The 19807-nt window shown below is 40.9% G+C and overlaps 1 protein-coding gene across 1 annotated transcript in view; it reads left to right on the forward strand.

The window, feature by feature from the left end:
* triob (trio Rho guanine nucleotide exchange factor b) overlaps window positions 1-19807 on the forward strand; it is a 110895-nt gene that overhangs the window by 1002 nt on the left and 90086 nt on the right. Inside the window, exons 3-4 of the mRNA XM_034697933.1 lie at window positions 1677-1758; window positions 12891-12944. Of these exons, the coding sequence (XP_034553824.1) occupies window positions 1677-1758; window positions 12891-12944 (136 nt within the window). The remainder of the gene's footprint in view (window positions 1-1676; window positions 1759-12890; window positions 12945-19807) is intronic.

The following is a 19807-nucleotide window of genomic DNA, read 5'->3' on the forward strand; positions in this document are numbered from 1 at the left end:
AATCTGGTTGGGAGGAATAGTGTAGTGTTGACATTTGAAGAAGTCCCTCTCTCTGAACAGATGAAGAAGTCCCCCTCTGTTTATTCTGTGACTACCAACAGCACCTTTAATACATCTTTTAATACTGCTCGGTAAGTTTCTTATACATAAATCCAAATTTAATAAATCTCACCCAAGCATTTACATTTTTGTCACTGAATTTAAATATTTCATAACCTCTTTAAAATGTGCAAACAACAACAAAAAACTGCACACACTTTAGATTTGTTCAAATAACAATTATTTATTTTATTTCATTGTTTATTGGCTATATTTTTATGTTTTTCATGTGTCATTATTTCATCAATAATTATTTTGTCATGTCTGATAAAGCTTTCTAATTTATTTTATTTTCTTAAATGCATTATAATATGTATAACTATACATGCAAGTTTCCTATAATAACTTCAATGTTATCCTACGCCTTCAATAAATATTTCTTAAAAAATAAAAAAAACGAATTCAAATGAATAAATAAAATAAATTTAATTATAACTATGACACGGAAAATGCGTGTATTTACTTATTTCAAGTTCTTCGAATGTGCTCAATGCTTTATCAGTACCTCATATAAGTATTTAAAATCAATTATCAATCTCATGTTATTTTATGTGAAGGAACTTATGCTTGATAGGTTCTCATTACAGTGCTGCTGTAGGTCTTCCTCCAGGGAGCAACTAGTGAACATAACCACTAGATGGCAGCAGTGCACCATATCTGGCCAAAAGCACTGATCTGCAGCTGTCAGGGAGAACTGGGTTAGATTTGTGGGGCAAATGACCTCATACTCGAGCATCATCTTCATCACTGGGAGATGAAGAAATAATTAAATAATCGTTCTCCGTCGTCGTCGTGCTCACCTTGACATCAGCTGAAAACACGATTAGTTATTACGCTTCTGCTGAAAGCAAAATTCGCATTTGGAAACAACTTATAATCAGCAGAACGTGGTTCGGAAACTAGATAATATGCTACAACAGCACAATGACTTCATGGGGATATTAAACTAACGTCTCCTCATGAAGTGCATTTTGATTAAGGTGAGATGTGATAAGTACAGCCATATCTTCATTAATACTGCACATATGAGACAAAAGCAGGGATATCCATGGTGTGTGTCGTTATGACATCTCACACACATCTGGGCTGTAGCTGCTCAAGCATAACATTTTGAAGAATGACTCCCACGCAGCCCGCATCAGCACCGCAGTGAGTGACGCTGTGGGCTGCTGCTGTGCTGTGGCGCACACTAATTTTGGGTGGCGCACAATGCACCAAACCCCCCGAAACGGAATCCCAGGATATCCCACCCCCACCCACCAGCGGAATAGCCCTCCTCCCTTAGTCCTCGTCCCCTCCTCTTTTACCTCCGCCTTCTCTCACTATCACCCCCTTCCTCCTCCTCTTCCTCCTCCTCGTCCTCTCCCTCACGTCCCAACTCGGGAGCGCCGCCGATCGGTCGTCAGGATTTTCCCTTCTCGGCCAAAATGGAGGAGGAGGTCTCTTGCTTAATGAAGGGAGCACAGATTGTATGACCGGATCTGCTTCAATGAAAGGCGCTAGGATCCGTTGTTGTTGATCATTTATTATTGCTACAACTAAACCCTTTGAGGATATCCATCGCTATTTCGGCACAGGCGACCACAGCCATGAGCGCAGGAGAGGGACTAGATGAGGCTGCGAAGGACGCGGCAGACATAGCGGCGTTTTTCAAATCCGGTAAGTCGGGAAGGGGCGAGTCTGGCTCAGGCAGAGCTACAGCAGATCAGTCGGTGTGGTCACTGGTGGTTTAACACATTGTTGCCAAAAAATGACCAAAACCACAGTCGGAGATTCATGGGCGAGACGCGTGCTGCGCCTCGAATGTGCTGATAAGATGATGCGCACAGCTTGTAGTTATTACCCACCTTTTAGTCCTCAAGCCTGTCATTCTGCAGCCTGTGATGACAACAGCTCGAATAGCACCTCCTGAGATATGTGTTTTTGATTATTGGGCAGTGACCCCATTTTGAGATGGACCAAGCAGGATACAAGGTGTGGATGGTTTCTGCTCGATCAGTCTGTTCGAGTATTTCGATGTTACAGACTGGATCCATCACGAACCCCTTGTATGTGCATTGAGCATTGTCATGTTTAATTTCTGGCCTAAGAGGCGTGAAGATTAAACAGTCCTGTAAACGAAGATGAGATGATGCATCAGTCCAAACTCACATCCCCAAATATATGATGCACGGATAGAGGCTAGGCTATGGAAGCATATGTGGGCAATAGGTTGCACTCTACTGGGCCTGTCTGATATGATGGCATCAACCTAACAAATAGGGATAGGCCTGCCCACCTTATCACTCTGCATCCAAAACATAAACACCTTTAATAGATCCTAGGGGGCAGCCGTGGTGCCTGATATCAGCCTATTTACATTTGCGTTACGCAGGTTGTTGTGGTAATGCTGGTGATGAACATTTACTGATGTAAGCTAGTTGCTGGTGGTGCAGGGTGCCATTTATATTTGCTACTTGAGCAATCTTACTCCAAGGTAGGAGACTGTTGGCTGTACAGTTGTTCATTGTTATGCAGTGTATCTCATGTCTTGAAGCTTTGTTTTAACTGTGATACTGATACATTCTGCTATGATATGTCAGAGGTTATTCCCCCACCAACCTCAATAGCAGACATTTCAGAGAGCGTGAAGAACACTGTATGACAGGTTTTAAAGATTACACTATTCAACATTGGGTCCGGAAATTTGATATTGTCTTCTTTTTCTAGTCCAAACCCCTGTGGATAAATCCATACTCAAGAACTGACATGTTCTAACTTTATAAGATGCCTATCTTTAACCCAATATGACACAGACATTAGGTCGAGCAGCTCTGCTCAAGCTTGAGGAAGATGCATTTTAAAGCAAAAGTTCAGTATTGGGAGAGATGCCACCAATAGAGTAGGGACCACCTCTGATACGCACATGAAGAAGCAGCTGTCTCTCGCTCTCTCTCTCAGCTGTTTCTCCCAGTGACACCTGGTGCCTTGGGGTCTGCTGCTCAACATCTCCATAGATTGCACACATGCAGAAACAAACACACAGGCAGCACTCACAGACGTCCACCTTAAGTGCATACAAATCAATAAAATGCAGCAGACATGTGCTTGCATGCCTTGCACATACACATACAGTTAATACTATTTAATGCAGTCTATAAACCACATACTTTCTCTAAGAAATTGCTTCTGCCAGTCAGACAGTTGGGAATGTTGTCAAAACGGATTGTATTCAAATGCTACAGTCTCTTCTTATGGTTGGTTGGATGCCTGCCAATGTATTTTCCTATAGCTGTGTTGTATCAGCCTGGAAAGTTGGCTCGCAGTGAAGTTGGACTGCTTGGATGTTTATATAGCGGCAAATGCAGTTCATACAGTATTCATGATGGAGACAGAAATAGGTTATGGCTTCAGGAAACTTTTATAAGAGACGATTACTAAGAGAAAGCATGACAAAAAAGTTTCTGAGTTGCTCTTAATGCTGAGTGAAGAATGTCAAATAGCTGCACGTCTTCCACTGAGATTGGAAGTAATTGTTTGGACAGTTCCAAATTGTTTTGCTAAATACATGTGTTTTCTTTCATACTAATCTAATAGTATATTTAGGCAGCCATATTGGAAGAGAGAATAAATACAATCACATGACTCATTCATTCCTCTTACTTTATTTGCTTATAATTAGAATGTGCCAATTAATCTGACATATATCTGCTTAATTTAAATGTAAACAATTGGCACCAGTTTGTTCATCTGAAAAAGAGAAAAAGGCATCTGTTTGCATCATTTAGTTCCTCACTCTGAGTAAAGTTTTATTAGTTACATATGCACATCTGTAACTTTTCAAACAAGCTATGTGCTTCTTGTCATGAGCTGTTCATACATGCTCTACATATCCCAATCCTTCTGGTAGTTCAGCTGTGGAGCACCAGTACTAATGTCCATCCAGCAGCAGGCCTTGGTTGTCTAATTGCTGCCAGTTTGTTGCATGCTGAAATCTTGGCACACAGCTGCTCATCCTACTTGATCCTGAGCACTTTATTTCAGGGGCTCAGTGTATGTGTGAGTGACTGTTTTGGGTCTTCCTGGGGCCCTGGGTGGACTTCGGTGCCCTAGATAGTCAGTAGAGGCAAGAATACAGCAGATTCTTTGACTGGACAAGACCGTAAGTGACTGTGTGAGCAGCTAGATCACAGGCTAAGAGTCAGACTTAATTAGCAACCAGCTAAATGACTGGTTGGATACCTGAATGTGAGTTTGTAGCTACAAATATGACTGACCATGGGGTGAATTGACTCATTTTTTCTATCACAGCACCAGGTGCTTCAAAGGCCTAGTTTTGATCCTGCACTAGTTTTAAATTTCTCCTCCTGAATGGATAATATTATCATGGGTCCTTGAATATTCACCATAATCCTCTCTTCTTGATTTTTGTCAGTGAGCAGATGGAGCTCCATCTCTGAGTCCCTCACTGATGCTGTGGATCACAGCTCAGCTGCTGAATCATTCTCCCAGGTTGCTCATGCCGTGACTTAAAGTCCAATCCCAAGATTGTTGCAGCTGGTCAAAGATCACTAGTGTTCATCTGTTTTCCTGAACATTTTGACCACAGAAACACTTGCTAGTCTGTCATATTTCATTCCAGTTTTGCAAGTATTTACTAAACATACCTTTTAAAGCAGGAGAGCACCGTCCTCATATCTTTATTTAGTTATTTTAAACAAAGCAATATGAGTTCACCACTAGATCAAAAACAATCAAATCCTTTAAAGAAAACAGTTGATGATAGTATCACTTTGTTTCCTGTTTTTAACTTTAATCATGCATTCTTCACAATGAGACATCACAGCCCAATAACAAACCACTGATTGCTCTGAGCCCACACAAGCTTAGCAGCACTTCCCCAGTGAGCTTGAAATATTGGGTAATTTGTTATCAAGGCAGGTTGCTCATAACGAGAAATTTGTAAAGATTTGGAACATTATGCGGCTTCACTTAAACCTCTTTAAACAAACTTTTTTTTGAATGCATCACAAAGAAATATTATGGCAGTCTGATGTGGGCCTATTCCCTGTATGAATCGTGTACACAAGTGTATCCTGAATGTTCAATTTTTCATTTAATCAAGAGCCTAAATGTCAGTGTTCTGTGTTTGAATCCCTGATAATTGAACACCTGCATCCCTCCTAATGCAAGCACTCAATGTACCAGACAAAGACAGACTAGATGATCTACAACCAGGTGATTGCAGAGCAGACAAAACCAGGTCAAGCTGTTATTGTTGATAATTAGCCTTTAAACTTTCCAAACCCTCCAGTGTATTCAAATTTAAAAAGTGTGGCTGTCGTGCATTATCTGATGGTTAATCATACTCAAATGTGTGATCAACTTTTACATTACACACACTCTTACTGATCTTACCACTCTCCTAAAACCACATATCTTAATTTCAGACCAATTAATCCCACATAGACTTAAATCTTGTGGTCAGTTGTGACTCCCATGTGGTGTTTTACATCTTCAGATCGACCTCTGTCAAATGTAATGAACAATTGTAGAGAGCCTTCTTGACAAAACTAAAAATAACATTTACACAATAGTATACTTTAAAAGGTAGTAATTTATAGATTTATAGTCTCTTGAGTGATGTATAATGAAGTTACTGGGCCTGTGCAAATAGCATTACAGTACATAACTGCACTTTGAAACTCAATTGACACAAAGCTAGATGTACTGTATGCTGGAATAAGATTTGAGAACTGTCAAAACAACTTGCATATGAGCTACATGCTCGGTCATTACTACTCTGGTTAGAAGTCGGTGGTCATGGTCGTAAGGCTTCTTTGCAAAGGTCTCCTGTTTTCTGTGTGAATGTTGCTGCTGTTCTATTCATTACTAATACAGGCAGGCTTTCAACTATACATGTGTGAGTGTCTTGGCAGTCTGCGTTGTTAAATAATAGATTGTTTTATGCTAGAGAATAATTGATAGGCAGGGGCATAAGTGTCTCCCTCAGCTCTGTCATTGTAATTTTGTTGGGAAAAAATGTCAAAGACTTGAAGAGTGTAGAGGCAGACTGAAAAACCCTTATGTTCTCTTTTGTTTGTTTTACTTTTTTCAAATTGTACTTAAAAGTTGGCCATGAATCACAAGCTCAATTTGGACTGAAAGCAAAAAAAACCCACTTAATGAAACGCCAGTCCAACCAGTAAAGTTTAACTTTTTGTTACGCAATTTAATACTTTGCTGTTCATTGCCTCTTATTTTGAAAGAACTGAGACATCTGCATCAACAATGCTGGTGTCAGTATTGGAAGTACAGTGAGCATCTCTCTCTGTCCCCAAAGTGAACCCAGTGACCTGTGCCAATGCGCTCTGCAATGAGAGCCTAGGCACTGAGCACTGATCCTTCATTTCTTCTAACACAGTCACAGTTAATGAAAGTGAAATAATTCAATGTAATCTTACATACTCAAGCAGAAATCTTATATAATCACGTAGATGAGGAGGAGGACTTCAACAGGCCATGCAGTGTGCATCTTGGACTGTGCAAGAGTGTATGGTAACAGTGCCAATAATGAGAGGGGGTTGGATGAAAGCCAAAGAAAAATGTGTACAGAGAGAGAAAAGTAAAGTCAGAGAAGTAAATGAAAGTATCAAATAGAGTGAAGAGAGAGTAAAATTCAAAAGAAAAGGACTTGACATACTTAGAGGGACAAACAAGCCTTCACTCATCAAATTATAGAGCTGAGGTTTGGGTGGAGTACTCCTTGCAAAATGTAGGCTACCCTGCTCTCCATGAGGCTAAGACCTTTCAGTTGCATCCAGGGGCAGCCTAATTGGCAGTTGGTCAGAGTTAAAGACTATAAGCTCAGATTGGCAATGTTTGCACTGCCGAAACGCTCGCTTCTGCATGCACAAGACTATCACGCTTTTATTCTGAGTTTGGAAAACAAAGAAATCTTTAAACTGTTGTTTTTGTTTAGCAAATTATCAAAAAAGTTTCTGTTCATGGTAAAACAGAAAGTGCACAATTAGGAGCTTTTGCAATGAATGTTTTGGATGAATATTCTTTAGTGTTGCAGAATGAATCCATAAAGTAAAAAAATCATACTATAACCAAGTGTAAAATTCATATTTCAGAAAGCTGCAAGTTTGTATTGAGGTGCACTATATGACAAATCTACAGTATAATGTAAATACAGCTGCTGTTTAGATATTTTGATCTGCAGAATTTGTTCCCAATGTGAGAAAATATTTGTCTTGTAGATCCATGTTTCGTGATTTAGAGGGTGTTATCAGTAAAAGTCATAATGACGGTACCCATTTATTGTGGATGTAATTGCTATTGAAATATATATGTTGCTTTTGTCAGTATCATGCTGCCTAAGCAATCATGCTAAACTATAATCACTCCAGTACTGCTGATAAGTTTCCTGTTCACTAGCAGAAGTGAGGTATTTCTTTTATTAGCATAATAATGGGTCATTAACAAAGTTACAGAAATAAACAATAGAACTGTTTGTATTTGTATTATTTTTAAAAGACTCAATCAAATGGTTCAAACTCTGAATATCCATCCAGAACTACCTTAACTGCATCCAAAAAATCCTCGCCCACAGCTGATGGTCAGGCTTGGTTTGCCTTCAAAATAAGTTCCTGATGTGAAAATTCAGACTATTGCATAATGTAAATTGTTGTAGCTGCATCCTTTAGTACTGCACTGTAAAATGATTTCCTGTTTTATCTATAATATATGATTACTTTACATTTATCTTCATCCTCTGTAGTATTTTTTCCACAGTTTTTCCCCTTAAATTCAAAGAGTCAAGGTTCTGAGGTCTTTGTGCCTAAACTTCTCTCACAAAAACCAGTGCTGTGCCTGTAAAATCAATCATCTGTGTCTTAAAATCTGAAGTTGCAAATGGTCACATGGCTAATAAGCAGTTAGCGTGCATACTAGAAATGAGCAATTCTAGTCCAGTGTACAGCATGTGAGTAAGAGGAGGCAGTTTTCTCCTCCTCTTCTCTTGAGTTTATATAAAAAGCCTGCTGTATGCTCAAACAAGGACCAGATGTTAGGATGCCTGTTATAGTCCCGTTAACTGGAGAGTTTTATGGAGAATACAATCAAGAAGGTAGCACAGCGAGGCAATTACCTATTTTACAGCCGGTCCACGCTGATCGATCTCATCAGAGGCGAGCAACCTTTACAGGAATCGTAATACACTTCACAGACGTGTAACCCCCCTCTCCATCGCACCAAATTATTGATTTTTGTAAAATGTCATGTACATCTGTAGCAGGGGTCACTTTGAAGACACACAGACAAGAACCACGCCTTTCTGTACTTAAACACAGAGAAAGTGTGCAGATATGTTTCAGGTTGTTTAAATCCTAATGCAGCTTGTCATAGATTTAAGCTACATTTTAAATCTTCAGGCATACATTTACATGTCTGAATGATTTGTTCCCCAGCAGATACGAATCATCATTTGAATGCTCTTCCATATACATTACAGATATTGGCCGGCAGCCGTTTGTCAATAATCAAGAATTCCAATATAGGTTGATAATGTGTTTATAAGATCCTAAGTGTAGCCTGTGGGATGGTTTCATTACACACAGAGGTATAAATCACTACATCCCACCCACGTCGCCCGAGGCCCTGGAAGCAGGGAAGAGGGGGATGGAAGACTGGGGTAAATGAATGAGGGATGAAGGCATAGGAGGTCATAAAAATAGGTTCTGAGATGGTCCCTGTGTCTCCTGCAAATCCCCTATCTGATAAGAGACAAACCTCAGTCAGTCATGTGCAGACTCCTACTCATTTTATCCTTTTTTTATTCCTTTCATCCCCTCCTCCGCTCCTCTCCCACTCAGCTCTCAATCATTACCTCACATCTTGGCTCTGCTCAGGATTGTCATATATTCAAATAGCATTCTTGTTTTGTAATATCTGGTCTTCTGTTAACTCCCACCTCAATGTATGCCCTTCTTGTCTTGTACCCTCAGTAAATTAGACTGATCTGAATGAGGTCTTTCCAACTGAACTGACAGACTAAGTAAGATTGTTTTTGTCACATTGAATAAAAAATAAACAACAATTAAGTGCTTTGGCCAGCATTAGCCACAAAACACTTTGGCATAGATCTTAAAAGAGCATGCCAAGTCCTCTATAAACCCAGAAAAGCAAAGCATTTTCACAGTCGTGTGTCAGCTTTTGGAACCAAGATACATTTTAATGTTTGACTTAATGAAAGAAGGAGCAGCATGACTGATAACTGCAGTCATCATTTTAACTGCCATGATGTTGTAGCTCAATTGATGGGGTTATGTACATCCAGGATGCTCAAATAGTCACTGATATTAGATATGGGTTTGATTCTGACTCCTATAGCTGAGACATTTCAAGGCATGGCTGTAGGAAGCAAAATGTAATACAAACAGCATCATCTTGCACTTCCAGAAGCATCATGCCAGACACCACAAAGAGAAGGGATGTCTCAGTGAGGTTAATAAACTCAGGACAAATCCAGTGTTAGCAGATGCACCAGACTTCAAATAATTCACAGTGTTTAAAGATGATGCTCGATATCTGTAAAGCTTTTCACTGGGATCTTTGAGTCCCATTCTATCAGCTTGTAGGTGCACTGCTTCTTTACACGCCACTGGATCTTCCAACCCTTGTCACGTAATAACAGGCTCCTGCTACTCTGAGCTGCGACTCTGCTGCCGTGAGGAGCAAACACTTTTAGATTATAAATGTGGAGTCTGTTGTCAGAGTAAGACTTTAATAGCAAAGTCGGAGAAAAATGAGAATTAAACAAGGCAGACGATCTGCAAGAAATGTAATCAGTGTAATGCCATCACAAAACATTGTGTAACCATAATGACTACAGCAATACGTAGTTTTACTTTAAAGAAATATTGACCAGGCTTCCAGCTAATCTGCTGTTAACAAATCAGTAAATCAGCAACCATCTTTATGCTTCACAGCCCCTCTTTAGAAGCCAATGATTGACGTATATGAGATCATGTCCATGTTTTAAACAGTCTCTGATATTAGACTACACAAAATCAAGGTATTGGTATCTGTGATTATTATTATTTTTTTTTTTTTTTGCCATTATTCCCCCACATGTCTAATTCTTCCTTCCATGACCTCTCTCCTCTCTCCACGTGCCTCTAAAGCAGATGTTTCCATCCTCCCAGTCTTCCTCAGTTCCTCCCCTATCTTCTCTCCTTTTCCCTACAGCTTAAACTGAGGAAGCATCTGGAGCTGGTGTCTGAAGTCACACGCCTCCCACAATGCTTTGTGCCTTTTTTTTTTTTTTTTTTAAGAATAACCCTCTGAAAAGATTCCCCCTGACTTCTGAGACACAAGTTCTGTTTTCATGAACTTCTCCTGCAAGAGTGAGGTGCAGTGTCAGTAAGCTAAGAGGCAGGTTCAGTTTTTTCATTCATAGATAACTCAGTGAGCTTGTTTCTTTCACTTTGTACAGGGTGTCAAAATGAGTCATCAAACTATATTGTTAACAGTGCATGACTTTTTTACTTTGCTAGTTATTGCTTTTTTCCAGTCTGAGTATTTCCTGGTCATGCTGTTTAAGCTTTCAATCAGTTAGACTCCTTCTTATATTAGCACACTTAGCTTGTCCAGCTCCCAACTACAGGCCCGTTGTGCAAAATCTGCACTAAAAACACATTTTGTATTTTTAGCAAACAAGCCAAAAGGTGAACTTCAGTCAGTCTGAGAACAAACCAACATAAAAAACACCTGAATAAAGCAGAATACGGGCTGAGTTTTGGTTCAATCAAAGCCCACTCTGCAGTGTGTTTGCATACATGTGTCTGCTTGTGTGCTGCCTGAGACTGCTTGTCTTCTGTCAACAGCTGTGCTCAGTCTGTCCAACAGAAACTGTGTAGTCTCTCTTTTTCTCTCTCTCTCACACACACACACACTGACACACACTGTAACATTCCCTTTTACTTTGAAGACAGCAGCAGGCTCTGATCCCTGTCGCGTGAACAGTGCCAGCCCACTGCTCTTCTGGCTTAGGAGGGCTAAACTGCTGCTCGGCCTCTCTGGCTCCGGATAAAATAGGTTGAGGATCAAACTTAACACCCTGTTCTACTGTATTGGCTGGAAAAGGTACCTACCATTAAACTGGTACTGCTTTAAACACAGCCAATTTAGTTACAGTGTCAGAAGCCTTATTTTGTTTGTTTAACTCTCTGACAAGGAAGGTTAGACTATCTTTGCTGCCAGTCAAACACTGAAATTTCGAACATCCAATGAAATACAATGAATACAGCAAGATAAAGCAAAGAGTGCAAAATGCACCTTTAGGTTGAGGATAAAAATCTTCTTTTTAATTTCTAAACGCTCCTCTCCTGAGAAATAACCTGTGCCAGTGTTTTAAATTCCTCCACATCACAGTCTGTAAAGGAGAATTTCACTGCTTTCCATTTTACCAATATTAGATTTCACCTATTGACCCTTTATTTAAACTTACAGGGACAATTTAATCAGGAGTTTATATAACGTAAGAATATTCAATCTCTCACTCCACCCACTCAACCTTGTTTGGTTTCTGTTTTTACTGTATTTAGAAAGAGATAACTGCTTCTCCCCCATCACTGACTTCCTCCTATCCAAATAAAGCCCCCTTACTCATGCCTGGTCGCTTATGCCAACCACCAGTCTTCAAAGTAGACATGATGCTGAAAAACCTGCACAGAAAGTGTCCTGACATCCTCTGTAATTACATTAGTGCCTTCTCTTAAATACTCTCCCTGAGAATCAAGCACACCTTCGTAACAGGAAAGCGATGCCAAACGCATGTAAAGCCGTGACATTTCTTTAAGAGGATGAGCTCTTTTCACTGGACCAAACACACTTTATCCACACTTCACAGTATAAAATGAGAGTGTGAACAGGTGCTTCCTGTAATCCCTGTTAGAAGGCAGCATATGCCAGGCTGTTCTTTTTCAGACGGGCAGCCAGGAGAAGTCAGAGCGAGGAAGAACTAAGCTGACCCCCTGCCTCTCCTCTGTGGTATCTCGTGCCACTATGATGTCCTACTGATGTGACCCAGAAAGGAGTGTGTCAGTCTGCTGCCAGATACAAAGTGCAAGTTAGTTCAAATTAAGTATTCAGTCAGTCTTTGGAAACAGGCTATAGGTTAAGGTCATCAGCAGGACGCCCACATCTTTGCTTTCAACCAAAACAAAAAGACAAATTCAGTCCTTTCATCCCCTGAAGATGAATCCTGGGGCATAGGCGTGCAGGGGATCTACTGTTCTTGATAACTAAATGATTAATTTGATAATCAGCTGGTGTGCTGGGTGTCACAAACACTCACCCTAACACTCACAGTGTTAGAGCACAGATTTAAGGAGAGAGATTAGGAGAACACAGATCCATAATCTTGATCGATACAGACATTTTGACGCAGAAGTTCAGTGCACAGGTTGTTCTCATCCGCTTATGCTAACCTACAGCATATGTTCATTAATGCACGCATGTGTTTGTACATTTACAGTATGCAGGCGTGCTCATGCATCTGTATGCAGCATGTCTGATGGTGTTGAGTCTCAGGGAGGGTTTCTTCAGATACTTGGATCAAAGAGCGGCCCCACAATTGCTCTCTCTCATTTGAACTCAGTAATCATAAAGCTCCAACTGCTGACAGTAAAACATCCTGAGGGCTGTGGTGCTGCTCTCGTGAGCCACAAGACACCATCCATCCTTCTTTTTTTTTAATAAACTTCCTTCCTCTAATTTCTTTTTATCTCTTTTTCTGGTTTTAGATTGCTCTCTTCCAAAATGTGAATCAAAACTGGACGGCCCAGGTCAAACCTCAGGTAAGTCTGATTGTCTCACAGTCATGAGGAACCAATCAGTAGTTTCCCTCTGGTTGTAAAGTCCATTTATTTCTCCATCTTCCTAGCACCATCTTTGTGCTTTACCAGTCATGTCAGAGAGTACTTAAAGGGTCGCGCTGATAAAGTTTTAAAACTCTCACTCACACCTAAAACTTTAGCTGAAAGGAGGAACCAGGTAGTCCCATGTCTTGTACCTTTTCCTTGAACAAGAGGAATGGCTCATGCTCCATTTCACCATGATGAAACATTAAAATTTTAAATAGCTACAGGACATTCAGGCCCTGATACTGTCAGGAATTGGCCTTGCACAAATCCAGCTCATAGTGGAGATGATTTGTGTCAGACATGTCTCACAGTTTGAAGCACTGCATCTGGTTATGGTGAGGGGGCGGCTGGGTAGAGCATGCTGGAGGAGGAGCAGGAGTCTGCAGTATATACTGCTTATGTGTCAGTGCAACTACAAGATACATTTTTCCTGCAAACATAGTTGCAGAAATTAGCATAGATACAATTAAGCAGAGCAGTAAAGAATATGAAGAAGCAAAATGCCTCTTTAACTGAGTATCGTTATCACCGCTCCTGCTTGCTCCTGTAAATGTTCAAGATTATTCACACATCAGCTCACCCTGACGTCTCACTGACTTTTTACCTAGGTGCTATCAGAAAAAAAATCCAGATAAAGCCTGGGCAAACAGATTCAGCTGTTTCTGTTCACATATGCAGCCCACCCGCACATTTTTAGGAGTGCAGTGCATGTGTAAAAGAGGCTACAGGCTACAGTACCAGTATTTGAGTGAGAGGTGGACAGAGCTGAAGTGCCAAGAAAACCATGTAGCATGCCCAGTTAAAGTGAAATGTTGTGTTCCAACAAAGCTCTACTGCGGCAGATCCCCCTCGACTCCAGATTCTCTGTAGCTTCAGCTAGCAACCGTGACTTTGTGGGCTCACATCCCCAATACCCAGCACATCCACCCACTCTAAAAATACACCAAGTCACTTTCCAGGATGATTTGTTTTTTGGGGTTTAAACAGGCCAGTTAAGTGTTCTTTGTAAGGGAATGCCCTTAGATTATCCCAAATGAATGTGACTCTACCCCATCCCCAAAGATTATTCAGCGTAATCTCTCTTGGGCTGAAAAGTATTGTAAGTGTTTGGTGCTTTTCCATGAAAGTCTGATTTAAATTGGAAAGCTTTCTGTAATCTTTGTCAGAAAAAACAGCATACAGGGGCACGGAGTACATTGAGTTGCAGGGCTAAAAGAGAGAGCACAAACCAGGTTTAAGATCTGTTCCTGTATTTCTGTAGCAAGAAGAAACGGCCAGGGTTAGATAAATCACAGACAGCGACAAACGTCACTGAATTGTGTTCCATTTCTCTCTGTAAGCCCTGAATGTTTGACACAGTTCTGACCTGATGTTTTCCAATTGGGTCATTCAGGGATGAACATTTTAAGAGACTGTTTTCAATCGACAGCTCGGCCTGTCATTCCCACGTGCCAGAATTTGAATGCGTGTTAATGGGAAATGAGCGGGACATGCCAGACAAATCCTGTGCACAGGCCTTTTGCCTAAAAACCCTTGAGTTGCATCCCTGAGGCAGTCTCACATAAATGAGAGTTGCAGTGTAGTGTCTTTGCATGTTTTAGTTGGAATCAGGCAGAAATTCATGAGCGGCTCTCAGTGAATCAGAGGTAATCAGGCCGCACTGGGCATTTATGGCTGATTGTTCATTGTTCATTTTCAATTACTCCGAACAAAATTAACTTGCTGTTGAATTAAGGGTCGATTTAACAAATTGCCTCAAGTGTTCTGTTGAACTGTAACATGAAATAGCAGGTGTGCAAAATCCCCTCTGAAAAATGGAGGCTAATCCATCTTTCACTTTCTTAGCTGACCTGGCAAATTCTGCACTTGGAGTGTTCTTGACGCCACTACAACATTTATAATTTGTCCTCCTGTCGGTGTGAATGAGGAAAATGTTTACAGACCTTTGCAAGTGTGTGTATGGGTGTGTGTGTGTGTTTGTGGATGATTGTACCCCCTCAGAAAGGCTGACTAAACACTCAAATTTATGCACAGATTTTTTGGCTATTTCAGTCTCTGAGTGTGAAAGCATTCATTATTTTTATTCGCCTTCTGCCAACCATGCACTCTGTTCCTTTCAGAGTGCCCCCCTCCCTTCTCAGTGATGGCTACATCGTCTTCTTCTCCTGTATTGTTTTGAATTTCAATCATGTGTCAATGAAAACAAGCTGGTCTTTGTGTTGCTTCCTTTTGAAGGATCTGAAGTAACTCGAGCTGAGTGTTTCCTGTTTTTTAGTCTAAACTTTGCTTGATTGGCCAACGTGTTTTGAGAAACATGGTGTATATATATATTTGTTTTCTTCTCCACTTGTGTGGACTGAAAGCTTTCAGTATACGGAGAGGCCGCCTTGTGTATGTGGGTTGATGAGTCAGCAATAATGTATGACAAGTTTTCTCCACATAGAAAATAATGGATGAGGAGAGGTGGAGTGAGTCGATAAAACCAAGGTAAAGAGTTGGCTGAGCGGCGTTACGTAACCAAGTCATATCAGTTAGCTTAACCATAAATCATAAATCATCATCACTGTTTCTATGGTAACTTGTTGCCTGATTTAGGCAGAGATAGAAGACTTAGACAGAGATAACACTGCCTGAATCAAATATGTAGCCAAGACAAGGCTATGAAGGCAGTACTAGGTAACTTGCCCAGAATGATAACAACAAGAAGACATGATGTCCATCCTTTTGAATGCATTGGTGGATACATCAAGCTTGAACAAGGAAAGACGAGTGAATCATCAGTGTTTCTAAACCAACAAAGTTTGGTGAGTGTACGAAATGAATCCATGCTGAACATTTTAAATCTTTGGCCTTACAATAGTGCTAATGATGTCTGCATGTCTCTACACTCCAACCTTAACCTTTCTACCACCATAAACCCTGCCTCTCTTCCCTCATCTGTCAGCACTCAGCTGTTCTTTTCATGTCACACAGTGCCACACACAGGCCTGGACACGTCCTGCAACATGAGCCCTCTCATGTCAAACACAAACTTCTCTCACAAGTACGACTTATTTTTGCACTCCCTCGGTTTTATCAGACCTCTGCATTATTTATCACCGTCTTCCTAGCGTGATGAATATGGGGATGAAATTGCACCATGTTATATCAAAAAGGGATTAGACGTGCAAATGCACGAGCCTGTACACATTTTACAGGGCACATGTTTAAAGAAGAGAAAATAAGGCGCTGCAGCCTGCATGAGTTTTAGTTGAAGACACTTCACTGCAAACTCAGAAGTGTCCCAAAAAACAGGTTTGGCCCACATATGGATTTACAGACTAATCGTGCTTAGAGTAAATAGTTGGACTGCTCCACAGATATGCTCTGGCTCTCACTCCAAGATAATCTGCAACATAGCCAACTGCCTGTTCAGTCAGGATGATCTCTTGGAGGATCTCTGGCTGAACTAATATTATTTAGCATGCATGGTATGGTGAATTAGATTATAGGATTTGCAGTCCTTGTTTTGGGGCTTGAAATAGATGAATGTTTTGAAATGAAGAAAGAGAGCTACAGATTCACACTCCTCTCCTCTCCTCTCCTCTCCTCTCCTCTCCTCTCCTCTCCTCTCCTCTCCTCTCCTCTCCTCTCCTCTCCTCTCCTCTCCTCTCCTCTCCTCTCCTCTCCTCTCCTCTCCTCTCCTCTCCTCTCCTCTCCTCTCCTCTCCTCTCATCCATATGTTTCTGTTCAGTTTAATTCAGCTGCGAACTCAGTCTCTCATCTCTGCCCCTACCGAGCTCACTGTGTGGTTCCTATTGAATTGGGCTATGAATGCTAACCATGTGCTCTGCGGGTAGACGAGGCATGCTCGCTCAGTCATACACTTACATAGAAACACACACACTCTGTAAGCAGCGAGTGGAGGAAGTGGTTTTCTCTGGAGTTCATTGGTTTTTTTTAAATTCTCCCCTGCAGAGGCCAGGGCGGGGAAGACTAAACTCTATTTAGTGTGTTTGTGAATGTGGTTGTGTGAGCGTTTGAGTGAATTTGTTTACACATTCATTATTTCCCTCTTTACTCTCTTCTGACTTTATTGCTCCATCGATTCATCACCCTCTACATCCTACCCTTTCCTTTAAACAATGGTTGGGAATTACACTTTAGTTCATTTATGTTAACTCATGTGTTCAAGTGTAATCACTCAACATGTGAGTTGTGTTAGTTATAGGGAGGAGTGATGCTGTGACACCAGGGTTTTCCGTTTATCCTGATGAATAGATAGTGAAACATGTTAACTCTACACCGCCCACTCCAGCTGCACAGATACAATAAATAAACATCATGAAGTAAGCGTACCTGCCTGTGTTTATCATCTAAAGAGCAGCTATTTCTCTGTGTGAATTCTTGCTCTGAAGAGTTATTGTCAGATCATTTCACATTTTGGAAGATAAAGATATATACAACAGATATAAATAAGGGGATGGATTAAGATTATAACCCAGCCAAACTCATGGACTCCCACATCTCCTACAGGGGAATTGAACAAAAGGGGAGAAGGCAAAGGGCGACAGAGTATGTATAGTTAAAATATTAGGTCGCTTGTTGTAGATAACTATCCATGAGGTGTGTGCTCACTACCTCAGCTTAACCAAAATTTTGGCTGAACTTCATTTGAACTTGGCCTACTTAAAAGCACATGATTAGACATAGCGTTGTGACCTCATTTGCTTACATGGCTGCTATCAGAAACTTGGAATACATTTCTTTGTGTGACGGCACGCATTATTGACAAGTGTGATCACAGCTTACTACTGAAAGGTCTCAGTGAAGCTTGTACTGTGGCTCTGTGGCAGAAAGGAGAGCCTTAAACGGATAAACCTTGAGATTGCATTTACTGATATGGAACAAGCGCACTGCAAAGTGTCCATGTGGATGTCCAGCTACAGGACATCCTCTTGTCTTAATAGTTGTCTTTTTTTTTCTCCAGGTATATTGGATTGTAACATTTTTATCACTTTGGAAAGTCATCCGTTCAAAGTGTTGAAATGATCAAATTCTTCATGATTGCTGCAATTTTCAAAAATGTTTCCTCTGAGTAAAGCTCTGAGGCAAGATTTTCTCTCTGTTTCTGACTACACACACACACACACACACACACACACACACACACACACACACACACACACACACACACACACACACACACACACACACACACACACACACACACACAAAGCGGATCGGATCGGATGAATGAGAGGAAAGCCAGTTAGACGCCCTGTGGTGTCAACACAGAGACAGCTGGACTGTGTTTGTATCATGTTTGTGTGCACCTTTGTGTGTCTCTGCGCATGCAGTTCATTCAGACGCGGATGCTTGTGTGCATCCTGACCTCCAGTTTGTAGTGTGTAAGTGTTTGTGTGTATGTGTTTGTGCAGACGGCCTTAATTGGATCATGCTGTGGAACACTGGCTGTGTTGGTTTTAGAAAGAGCACAGCTTGCATCCTCCTGTCACAGGATATCAACATAATGATATCTGTTAGGTCGAGCTGTATTTCCCGTGGCCGCAAATAACAAGACAATCGAATCCAAAAAGAGTTAGTTGAAGACATTTGGAAAATATCCTACTCCTAATTCAATCAAATGCAGGTCATTAATGTTGTATATCAATTTTTGTATTCAAAACAGATGCATTCTTGAATAAATGTGCTCTAAATAAGGATCTTTGGACCCAGCTTTAAATTGTTTTAATGCGGATATAAAAAGGTTCCAGCTGTTTTATTAGAGTTATTAATCACTGGACTGAAAATGTCATGTAAGTAATACTTTTGACTGAAGCTGCCTAGATTTAAAAAAATGATATAGATATGTTGAGTTTTGACCCAAAGCCACGCATTCCCCAATCTATGTTTCTCTCTGTAATGTCTTCAGTAGCTTATGAAACACTGACAAAAAACAAAAGAAAACCATGCACTGGTCAGGTAGGGATTTCAGTAATACACTAATTATGCTCAGCCAAACCAAAATCCAACATTACATCAGGTTTACTAATAACAATTTCCCTCATAACTGAACCCTGCCGCACATCAACAAACACACATTTATAAATTCTAACTTTCATGCTGTATGCTAAAAAGCTCCATTTGTCTTAAAGGGCTTCTCTTTGAAGTAAAGGCAGCTTGTCCATCTGCAGATTCATCATCTTAATGCTGTTTTAGTTTGAATCTTGTCTCTCTGCAAGAAGATGCATGAGGTAAAAGTAATAATGTCTTATACAACGTTAATAAACATATAGCAATAAGAGTACTGGATCTCATTTTCAGAGTCCCTGTTCCTGTTCCTTCCACTCCTCCTTATCCGTGTCTTCTCTCCATCATTTTCCTCCCTCCCCCTCCAACCCGCACATCATTCCTATTTCCCACATCATCATCTTTGTCTTCCCCCTCTCTCTCTCTCTCTCTCTCTCTCTCTCTCTCTCCCTCTCTCTCTCTCTCTCTCTCTCTCTCTCTCTCTCTCTCTCTCTCTCTCTCTCTCTCTCTCTCTCTCTCTCTCTCTCTCTCTCTCTCTATCTGACCCTGGTCTTTTCCTGGAGAGCACTGATGCATAGAAAAGCAAGGTTCCACTCCATCACTCGTCCAATCGCCTTCAACCTCTCCCCCGTACATCAGCCAATGGCTCGCTAGAGGGGACCATTGAGGGAGGGACTTAACGTGAAAGCTGGGGCGGGGGATGTTGTGTATGTGTGTGTGTGTGTGTGTGTGTGCGTGCCGGTCGCTCCTTGACTCCAGAGACATAAAGGATGCTTGGCTGCTCC

Source organism: Notolabrus celidotus, chromosome 12 (assembly GCF_009762535.1).
Source record: "Notolabrus celidotus isolate fNotCel1 chromosome 12, fNotCel1.pri, whole genome shotgun sequence".
NCBI lineage: Eukaryota > Metazoa > Chordata > Actinopteri > Labriformes > Labridae > Notolabrus > Notolabrus celidotus.